The sequence below is a fragment of the Lingula anatina genome, chromosome 9 (genome assembly GCF_051362555.1).
Source record: "Lingula anatina isolate TDL-2025a chromosome 9, LinAna3.0, whole genome shotgun sequence".
Lineage (NCBI taxonomy): Eukaryota > Metazoa > Brachiopoda > Lingulata > Lingulida > Lingulidae > Lingula > Lingula anatina.
In genome coordinates, this window is record NC_141775.1 from 18975906 (window position 1) to 18987559 (window position 11654).

General features: G+C 37.8%; 1 protein-coding gene across 1 annotated transcript; it reads left to right on the top strand.

Annotated features, from left to right (window-relative positions):
- Positions 1–4271: 4271 nt before the first annotated feature.
- On the top strand, positions 4272–11386 carry LOC147760084 (chloride channel protein 2-like). The gene is made up of 10 exons (XM_086996435.1): positions 4272–4524; positions 5622–5706; positions 6452–6610; positions 6923–6992; positions 7505–7615; positions 8137–8234; positions 8870–8985; positions 9821–9954; positions 10508–10835; positions 11185–11386. The coding sequence occupies exons 1-9, from the start codon at positions 4397–4399 to the stop codon at positions 10729–10731; spliced, it is 1125 nt and encodes a 374-aa protein (XP_086852561.1). The 5' UTR covers positions 4272–4396; the 3' UTR covers positions 10732–10835; positions 11185–11386.
- Positions 11387–11654: the final 268 nt, after the last annotated feature.

Below are 11654 nucleotides of genomic sequence, written 5' to 3' on the forward strand. Positions count from 1 at the left end.
TAAGATTGTCTTACTCAGTGGCGGATTTAGGGATGGGGTTCAATGGGGTCCTGACCCCCCCCCCCCCTCCTTCGGTTTCTGAAAAAAAAAATCATACTAAATATTACCCTTTTGAAATGAGATGTTTAAGTTGCTGATTTATAGTTCTTAACCGTTCCAAAAGGCACCGTTTGGCATTCAAAACACCAAAATATTTGGGGGCCCTTCAGCGGTCCCATAACCCCACCACAAGGAGGCTGAGGGTCGGCTTCGAATCCGAGGCCTGTCATTTGTAAAAGACACTGTCACCCCCTTCAAAACCTGGATCTACCCCTGTCTAACCACCTGTATAATGCGTTCAGGAGACAAAAATGGTATCTTCTTTGTAAAATTGTTTGGCAAATATGTTTTCTCAAAATTTGCATCGTTGCAATTGCTTTTACACGTTTGAACGTTTTGAAATTATTCTTTCTTTTTATAAGGGGTTGTTTAAACCAAAACCGCCCAAGTGTGGGTCACCTTTGATCCCATTGCGCTCCACTTCGTAATAAGTGAACCCAAACTTAAAGGGATAATAACTCTTCGTTTCGGCCAAAAAATTAATTTTCCTGGAGTAAACAACAATTTTCCCGTACTTACCAATGGTTAATGAATCCATTTAGACATTCAAAGTTAGTCCCTGTTTTTTTCTAAGAAAAGTTTTTTTTTTTTTTTTTGTTAAAATCTCTTAAAAGATTTTAACAGAGTATAGCCATCAATGGAGGTCACGTGGTCTAAAGACAAACTCAGATATCAGAATAATTAATAGCTATAACTGCCATTTTTGTGGTAAAACAGAATATATTATATTTCTATGAGTTATTCACAATGTTTTTATTGTGAAATATAGATTTCATACGAAGAGTTAATTTCCCTTTAATATAAGCACAAAACGAAGGCACAGGAAAAAAATTAACTAGGACCGCTCCGTGTCGGGTTCTCAAACAAGGCCTCGTGCACATCATCATGTTTGGAGACTGGCGTTGCGTAAGATGACATACATCTGTACGGCACCCGGGCTATCTATTGTAACTGTAGATGTAAACATATACAACCAAGCTGGTGTGATAAGGTAGAAAGTTTCCATTTGTTGTAAATGTTATCAACGAAGCTTCTGCGACTCCGTGGTAATTCCACTGTCTTAAACACACGTATTCCTTTGCACGTGGGTTCGAATGCTAGAGTTCTAAATGCAATATTTTTGCTTAATAAGATTTCTGAAAATCGCATTTTATTACTATAAGAAGTAAAACGTATACATGGTGGGCGGTGGGTCAGACACAGCGCTGTCGTTAACGTGCGCGGTTGCAATAAATAAATAAACAAATAAAAAATAAAAATAAATAAATAAAAATCCAAAACGGTCATCAACCGTGATAACAGAAAGTCACGAGTTTGAGTCCCGGATAACGCATATCAGTCCGTCACAACAACGACCTGGCCCTGCAATCAGGAAGTCACGGGAACGAATGCGGCCTCTTGTCGGTCTGGGCAAAAAAACAAAAAAACTTTTCTATAAGCCGGTATAGTTTAGACTATGTGATCAACTTAGCAACTTATTGCTTATCATAAAGTCTGCGTCGTCAATAATATTTCCTTTTACTTTACTTTAAGTCTTTTAAATGATGCTAAGGTGGGGATGGTCTTTGTTCTCTCCCCTTTACCTGCTACACCACAGATCAAACACGAATAAAGTCAGTAGGTAATGGCGGCATGTCATACTTCTCAGCAAGTTTTTTTTTTCAAAAGTCATGTCGCGTTATTACTTTACCCAATCATTTTGTTCTTCCATGTCCACCCCACTGGTTCCCTGCTTATCAGAACTGTTCATATGATCTTACAGTGCCTGGGGAAAATCCACAGTCGACATTTCAAAAGGCAAAACTACTCAAAACTTAAACCGCTTTCACAAGTGCGAAACGCTTTGGCTCTCATCGTGCTCTATAACGTCACAGGTGCAGACAAAATCAGTGTAATTTCAGTAATCTGTCATTAATCTCTCTTGAATTAGAAATTTCTTGTATCAATATCTGCGGGCCCCCGGACACAAGATATTGTTTTAAAACGCCTTAGGTTGTATTGTGCATAGCAATTGTACAGTAATTTTACAGTGGCTGATTTACTACATTACTATAGCTTTTGTAAGCAACGTGTTCAAATAAACCAAAAATAGTTAAGTTTTAGTCCAATTTTGTTCAATTTTCTTTTTTTTTAATCCCCAAACAATTTGGTTTAACATGGAGTCACCCAAGAGGAACATAACCTTTATTTTACATTCTCAGGTGAAGCAGAGCTTTTTGGGAGTTGTACTGAGATGGCTCCAAATCACAAGTCTACAGCACGGCCACTGAGAACCAACGTGCTGCAGGATGAGGTGACCGTTAGTGAGGACGCGGAAGTGACCATTACTGTGGACAACACAGAGTTCGTGTTCTCTGCCGCCAGCGAGGTGTCAGAGTTCCTGACGTCAAGTTATGACGTCAACGACACGTCATTAGTTGACACCATCCCGGACCCAGAACCAGAGATTTTCTACAGTAAGTCGTAATTTTATCAGTTGAATTCGTTCCAAATATGTGGGAAACTTATTTATACACATGAATGACACAAAACACACACATACACACGCGCGCGCACGCACACACACGCACACACACAGAAATAATAAAAATTAAACGTTCACTCGAGAAAAATGTTGGACCTTAAGTATGATCTCAAAATCATGGCGATGGTCGATCTTTACATCTACATGTATTTAACATACTTGTACAGTGTATCCACTCATTTTCTACAGTGTGATACATGTACTATCGAAAAAACTTGCCAAGTTAAATCATTATAAAATCATAATAATGGCCGTAGCGGGATCTCGCGGCTTCGCAGCCTAATGTTAAAGACACAGTTCACTCCAGGGAAATGACGAAGGCTTGTCATTGGAAGAGTTATGTACTGGGAGGGTGATTTAGTAAAAGGGCAAGTCACTGGAAAAGGGTCAGTCGCTTAAATAAGCAATTCACAGGAGGGATGAGGTGATTGCACATTTAGTTTTCATCATTTGTCTGTTTTATTATTGTGACATTCATTTTAGCTGAGCCTATAGTGTCTGAGTTGTAGAACATGTCATTTGCTTGATATGTTAATATCTGTGTCACTGTGATTGGATTATATGTGATTGGATTTATTTGTTGACTATAGCTCAGCATTTAATACTATTGTACCAAGCAAATTGTATTTTAAACTTTTGGATGATCTTAATTTTCCACTAGCACTCTGCGATTGGATTTTAGATTTTCTTTTAAATAGAAAACAGTCAGTAAAAGTCGGTTTTAACTTCTCGGACACTATAGTTTTAAACACTGGCACACCCCAGGGCTGCGTCTTATCACCTTGTTTATATACGTTATTCACCCACGACTGTGTGGCGAGGGAGGAAAATACATTTTTAATGAAGTTTGCCGATGACACAACTTTAGTCGGCTTGATACACCATAATGATGAGAGGTCATACAGGCAGTCGGTTACAAGTTTAGTAAATTGGTGCACAGACAATGACTTGATATTAAATGTGAGCAAAACAAAAGAAATGATCATAGACTTCAGAAGAAATCAGACAAGTAAAAATCCCTTGGAAGTTAACGGTAAAGCGGTCGAACAGGTTTCTAATTATAAATTACTAGGGGTTCAGCTGAATAATAGGTTAACCTGGGGCGATAACATCACGAAGCTATTGAAAAAGGCACGTCAACGAATGTATTTCTTAAGGAAATTGAAAGCTTTTACCAGAAATGTGTTTATTCTAACGAACTTTTACAGGTGTGTTTTAGAGAGTATTTTAACTTATTCAGTAACTGTTTGGTATGGACGTGCAACTGTGGAGGAGAGGAACAAGTTGGAAAAGATCGTCGAAACTGCAGAGATTGTAATTGGCACAGATCTAACTCCCGTCCATGCTATATATCTAGACAGGACTAAAAAGAAAACATTATCAATAATGACAGACAGTTCCCATCCAGCCCATACCCTTTTTAAATTTTTACCTAGCAATTCGAGACTCTTAGCTTTTAAGGGTAGTAAGCGATTTTTAAATAGCTTTTATCCTTCGGCAGTAACTATTTTTAACTCTAACATATAATTTTAATTCTCATTCTTTATATTTCAATGGCGCTACTACAGGGCAAAAGATTCCCGATTTTATACATTTGTATTTTATTGGCTTAATAAATTATATTATTATATTATTATTATATGAGGAATCACAAGTTTTGAATAATTTCAAAGCAGTTCTTAACAAATAAGAACTATGCTTGCAGTGCAGTTTATATAAAAGGGAGTATGTTTTCTATTGGTAAATGATGCATCAGGTTAAAATTATTGTCCGATGGTACCTTTTCTTTCCTTTTACAGATTGGTGTGTGGGTTTGGCGGTGCTCTGTTCATTTATTTCCACAGGAAAATTATCCACTTTATACGAAAACAGAGGAAATTGTCCTCCTTTCTCCAGAAGAAGTAAGTACCAGTTACAACAGGAGTCATCCACTGTATGTGACTTACAAGAGGGTAATTATATGACGGTGTATAGTACAAGTAAGTATCAGTTACAACAGGAGTCATCCACTGTATGTGACTTACAAGAGAGTAATTATATGACGGTGTATAGTACAAGTAAGTACCAGTTACAACAGGAGTCATCCACTGTATGTGACTTACAAGAGAGTAATTATATGACGGTGTATAGTACAAGTAAGTACCAGTTACAACAGGAGTCATCCACTGTATGTGACTTACAAGAGAGTAATTATATGACGGTGTATAGTACAAGTAAGTACCAGTTACAACAGGAGTCATCCACTGTATGTGACTTACAAGAGAGTAATTATATGACGGTGCAACTGATTTGCACATGTATATGTCACATACAATAGACCACAAGTGTTTGTAGAGCTGCTTCAAGCATTTATAGGATGATTACACTTGTATTTTGCTTACAACACAGTGAAGCATGTTAATATAGATGAGCGAGCAATTATCCCATTGTTGCTAACAGTAAATGTTTTTATGATTGTTATCACATAAGGAAATGTTTGGGATAATTATGTGAAAAGGACATAGTGAAGATACCTTTTATTAGCATTCAGTTTATTCCCATTTTTTTGTGTGATATAATGTGTAGTAAATATGACATGTTTTATTTATTTCAGTCGATTCATCTATCCAACTGTGATAACATTTTATGTGTAGATATAATGTGTAGTAAATATAACATGTTTTATTTATTTCAGTTGATTCATCTATCCTACTGTGATAACATTTTATGTGTAGATATAATGTGTAGTAAATATGATGTGTTTTATTTATTTCAGTTGATTCATCTATCCAACTGTGATAACATTTTATGTGTAGATATAATGTGTAGTAAATATGATGTGTTTTATTTATTTCAGTTGATTCATCTATCCAACTGTGATAACATTTTATGTGTAGATATAATGTGTAGTAAATATAACATGTTTTATTTATTTCAGTTGATTCATCTATCCAACTGTGATAACATTTTATGTGTAGATATAATGTGTAGTAAATATAACATGTTTTATTTATTTCAGTCGATTCATCTATCCTACTGTGATAACATTTTTGATATCCACTCTATCCTTTCCCTTGGGGCTGGGGCAGTATACAGCTGGAATGGTAAGTTTTCTGGAAACATTTTTCACAAGACAAGGGCTATCTCAATTGAAACAAACAAATGATTAGTTTGTCCGATTTTTCCAACACAACTTACCAAACCTTTTCTGCATTAGTAATAGATACCTCAAAATGTACTGAGATTATACTGGAGAAAACTGCAGTGGTATCAAAGCATAAATTACTTTCCACACACTTTCAGTTACATCATGGAGAAGTTCAGTGTACTTTCACTTCATACACCAAGAAGACCACTGTTCTTTTATTTGACTTACTTGAGAAGTCCACTGTACCTTCACTTAAATCACTGAGAAGTGCACTGCTTTTAATTTGGCTTACTGAGAGTCCAGTGTACTTTCAGTTAACTCACTAAAAAGCCCACTGTTCATTTTATTTGACTTACTGAGAAGTTTAGCGTACTTTCAGTTTTCTCACTAAAAAGTCCACTGTAATTTCACAGGCCTACCCAGCTACCAGACTAGGCACCAAATGTACACATTTCACAGTATGATACCCGGAACAAATTTTGAGATGAGATGCACCATTTTCCAACCCCCGATGCACACCTTGAAAACAGGTATTGTGGTCCAATCTACCGGTGAATTAGGGATCATTGGGTGCTGAGTCTGGTAGTTTGGTAGGCCTGTTTCAGTTAACTCACTGAAAAGTTCAATGTACTTTCAGTTAACTCACCGAGAGGTTCAATATTCTTTCAGTTAACTCACCAAGAGGTTCAATATTCTTTCAGTTAACTCACCGAGAAGCTGTGAATGAGTTGTTCAGTAACTTCACATGGTCCACAGGGAAAGCAGAGAACTTAGATCTGGACCAACTAGAGGTCCTCAGTCACTGGAATCACCCGGACACCAGCGTCTATGTCACACTGACTTTGTTTATTATTATACAGGTGAGATTTACTGGCTGTATGAGAAGACCAGATATCAACCCCAGTCTAATTGTATGAAGGTTTTAAGAGTTCCAAATTGGAAAATATATCAGTTTTAACTTAACTTTAAAATATGCCGTGTGTCAATGTAAGGTTTAAATATAAATATGGATATTTTAGATATATATAATTTTAAATCTTTGTGCACTGATTTTTATGGTGTGGTATGATCTTTCAGGTTCAGTAAGGTACAGTGTAATAATGGAGTGTTGTATAGAGTGATCTCACACAAACAGTTAACTTGTAATAATAATGGATTACATTTGTTTCCAGTTTGTGACAGCTGCTTTGGCTGGTTCTCTCCCCATTCCTGCTGGAGTGTTCATTCCTGTCTTCACTATAGGTAAGTTGTGTCATCATTTCAACACTTACTGTTGCCTTGTCAACTATTCCCCATGCTGCGGACTGCGCAATGACATATTAAAGGAAAGCTTTTTTAATAACATTTCATTTTGTTTTGTTGTGTTTGTTAAAATTGATAACATGACTGTTCAGCAGTAGGTATGAGCAGTTTGAGTTCAGGTACATTGATAATTCTTTATTCATTTGAATAATTTTCATCATCCTTGAATAATAATCTACTAATTAATTATATATGGGTGGAAACTGAATTTAAAAATGATGCAAATGAAAGAGAATTTTAATAATTATGCTGTTCCGTGAAAAGTTTAACTTGAAAAGCACTGACCTTGACCTACAGTGACCTTGACCTACAGTGACCTGTCCACTCTGGTCTCACAGTGTCACACCTGAAGATCGTGACAGCTGTTGTTGTGGCTGAATGCCCATTTTCCTTCACTATGCTGCCATCTTCAGGTTAAAATTAGCTAAGAGAATGTTCTTAATTATTCCCAGGTGCTGCCTTTGGTCGTTTTGTAGGAGAGTGTTTGGCTACGTGGTTCCCCAGTGGAGTGAGGATGGGGGATCAGGTGTCTCCTATAGTCCCTGGAGGATATGCTGTAGTAGGTAAGTGTATGACTACATGGTATCCCAGTGAAGTCAGGATGGGAGAGCTGGTGTCTCCTATAGTACCTGGAGGATATGCTGTAGTAGGTAAGTGTATGACTACATGGTATCCCAGTGAAGTCAGGATGGGAGAGCAGGTGTCTCCTATAGTACCTGGAGGATATGCTGTAGTAGGTAATATCATGTAACTCAGCAGTACTCTCTATCACTGTTAAGATTCATATTAGAGTCCTCTACAAACCCATGATAGTAACTACAGGTATGAAAATTGATCACTTCAATTATACTTGATCTAGTGTGTCAGGTATTTTAAATATTTGAAAAAAAAATGAAAATTATTATTCCAAAATGAGTTTTTCAGTACATTATTTATTAATAAGTCAGCTGTACATGTATCTTAATGCAGCAGCTATTGCTCTTTAAGCTGGCTGATATCGCATTGGAAAAAATGTCAGTAGTATGTTCCTTTCGATGTATTTTTGCTTACATAATCATAAAATATGCGTGTATCATTTGTGTAGGAGCTGCTGCTTTGGCAGGAAGTGTTACCCACACCATTTCCACCTCTGTGATAGTGTTTGAGCTGACGGGACAGATATCCCACATTCTACCTGCTGTGGTAAGACAACTGATTGTTTGATAAATGTGATAGTGGTTGAGCTAACGGGACAGATATCCCACATTCTACCTGCTGTGGTAAGACAACTGATTGTTTGATAAATGTGATAGTGTTTGAGCTAACGGGACAGATATCCCACATTCTACCTGCTGTGGTAAGACAACTGATTGTTTGATAAATGTGATAGCGTTTGAGCTAACGGGACAGATATCCCATATTCTACCTGCTGTGGTAAGACAACTGATTGTTTGATAAATGTGATAGCGTTTGAGCTAACGGGACAGATATCCCATATTCTACCTGCTGTGGTAAGACAACTGATTGTTTGATAAATGTGATAGTGTTTGAGCTAACGGGACAGATATCCCACATTCTACCTGCTGTGGTAAGACAACTGATTGTTTGATAAATGTGATAGCGTTTGAGCTAACGGGACAGATATCCCATATTCTACCTGCTGTGGTAAGACAACTGATTGTTTGATAAATATGATAGTGTTTAAGCTAACGGGACAGATATCCCACATTCTACTGGCTGACAAGATTGTTGGTCTTTGAAAAATTTTAATATATTTAATCAATTTTATAAAGCCAACACTTATTTTACATTTTCTATATATCATTTGTATACTCCAGATAGCAGTGTTGATAGCCAATGCAGTCGCCCACAGCCTTCAGCCGTCCATTTATGACAGCATCATCCAGATCAAAAGGCTGCCTTACCTGCCCGATATAATCCCCACCAAGTCCAGGTAATATGTGATATCATCCCCACCAAGTCCAGGTAATATGTGATATCATCCCCACCAAGTCCAGGTAATATGTGATATCATCCCTACCAAGTCAAGGTAATATGTGATATCATCCCCACCAAGTCAAGGTAATATGTGATATCATCCCCACCAAGTCCAGGTAATATGTGATATCATCCCCACCAAGTCCAGGTAATAAGTGATATCATCCCTACCAAGACTAGGTAATATGTGATATCATCCCCTCCAAGTCTAGGTAATATGTGATATCATCCCCACCAAGTCCAGGTAATAAGTGATATCATCCCTACCAAGTCTAGGTAATATGTGATATCATCCCCTCCAAGTCTAGGTAATATGTGATATCATCCCCACCAAGTCCAGGCAATATGTGATATCATCCCTACCAAGTCCAAGTAATATGTGATATCATCCCCACCAAGTCCAGGTAATATGTGATATCATCCCCACCAAGTCCAGGTAATAAGTGATATCATCCCTACCAAGTCTAGGTAATATGTGATATCATCCCCACCAAGTCCAGGTAATATGTGATATCATCCCTACCAAGTCCAGGTAATATGTGATATCATCCCCACCAAGTCCAAGTATTATGTGATATCATCCCCACCAAGCCCAGGTAATAATTTCAGTACAAAACATTTTTTCTGTACGTGAAATAATCCATGTCAAATGTGTTATCATATCCTTCTTGCAGCCCATATTATGTACTTGAGAAGGACTTCATGTGATATATATATATATATATATATATATATATATATATATATATATATATATATATATTTTTTTTTAATGTCTGGTGTCTTTGCAGCACTTACAATGTGTTTGTGGAGGACTTCATGATCCGTGACATCAGGTTTATCAGCTATATCGCCACATACCAGGATGTGAAGAATCTATTGGAGACATCCAAGTTAAGGACATTCCCATTGGTGGATGCCCCAGGTAAAGTACACAGACATGTGTGGTAGCACTGGTAAAGTTTTGATTCTTTCCTACCAATCAAATGGAGAAGTGCCTGAAATCCCAATCAGGAATCTCTAATGTGTTTTTAACCAGGGATGGAACCATGGTTCGTGGAAGCAGTGTTGAACCAGTAAGGTTTTTTGTTTAAAGCATAATATATGTATGAAAGCTCTTCTGTCTGCCCTTAATTTGTCCTGTCTGTTATACCTTGAACATAGCACTGGCATAACAGGAACTCTGCTAGATTCTAAGACATGAGATTTAATAACTGAACTATATGCACAGTTATGTAGTCTTCTTACTGAGTGTTATATTCTTGGATGTCAGTTTTACATGATATTATCAGGTTGTATTGATGTATTTCATTTTGGCACTTTCCTTTGATATTCTAATGAGCTTTTTCATCTAACAGCTTAAACTGAAACACATTAATTTTTAAGTTTTAGGACACTAATATATAGTTGGGTGTGTACGGTATAATGCTATGCCATTCAGAAGACAATCATATCCATTATGTTGTGTATATTTCCAGAGTCCATGATTCTCCTTGGGTCTGTACAGAGACTGGAGCTGGATCTGCTACTGGAGGCTCAGCTTGGAAACAGCGCCGCCTGGCAGCAGTGGAAGAGGCATTACATAAACGGCAACAGGAAGAGGAGGAGAGGAAGAGAGCCAAGGAACAGCTGGAGAAGAGGAAGTCCCAAGGCGATACCGAGGGGACGCGACCAATGGCGGCCTGCAGTGGAGATATGTTGAACGCTGTGAAGGTCCACCGTCAGCCGTCGGCCAGGTTTACGGTGACCCCTGCCGCCAGCAAGGTGGACAGTGGTGGACAGGTCCAGTTGAAGCTGGACTCCACGGTAAACAGTGTGTGTGTGTTTGTGGATTTGAATGATAATCATAGGGACCATTCCACAGATTTTTGGAGCAATCTATCTCCCAGGGGAGCCTCACTAAATTACTATCAACTTAACCGGCTTTAGTGTCTTTCAGGCCTAGTAAAGCTGTTAGGGGGTAATTATCTTTACCCCCTAGCTTATTTGGTGGCTGTGACAGACATTTAAGCCAGTTATTTTAAAGCAATTTATTAAGACTTCCCAGGGATGGACCGATCTAGGCATGAGAACCCAGTCTTAATCTTTATTAACCAGAGAGTTGTGATAATATATGTGAAATGATATTACTACATTATCTCTGCCATCATTCCAGCCACCAGAACAAACAGCTAATGGAGACACGCTGAAACCACACAAGTACACCAAGGCACCACAGAGAGGGATATTAAAGAAGAGTCCCCGTCCCAGCCCCCGGGCTAGTCCCAGGGCCAGTCCTAAAGGAAGTCCTCAGTCTTCACCTCGCTCTAGTCCACCAGGGTCTGCCAAGACAAGCCCCACACCCAGTCCACAGTTAGGTTAGCCAGCTCTGGGCAACTACACTGGTCTGAAAGTTAACTTTTGATGGATTAAGAATATGGCTAAGTTAAAGGACTGTCTAGAAAATATTCCAGTTTTTGTTAAAATCACACTGCAATTTCTCAGAAAAAAAAAGAATGGTAGGCCTATGGTGTATATAATTTGGTATAAAAAAACGAATGATCATGAATAATTATTTAAAATTACTGAATTAGAGTAATGTGATTATTAAGTAATCTTTACATTAGATTGATACAAGATGAGGTT

What these genes read in the sequence shown, in the direction of transcription:
- LOC147760084 (XM_086996435.1), top strand. Translation starts at nt 4,397, where the DNA reads ATGGTACCTTTTCTTTCCTTTTACAGATTGGTGTGTGGGTTTGGCGGT. An exon ending in CATTCCTGTCTTCACTATAG is followed by an intron (nt 6,993 to 7,504) that starts GTAAGTTGTGTC and finishes AATTATTCCCAG; the next exon opens with GTGCTGCCTTTGGTCGTTTT. An exon ending in TGGAGGATATGCTGTAGTAG is followed by an intron (nt 7,616 to 8,136) that starts GTAAGTGTATGA and finishes TCATTTGTGTAG; the next exon opens with GAGCTGCTGCTTTGGCAGGA.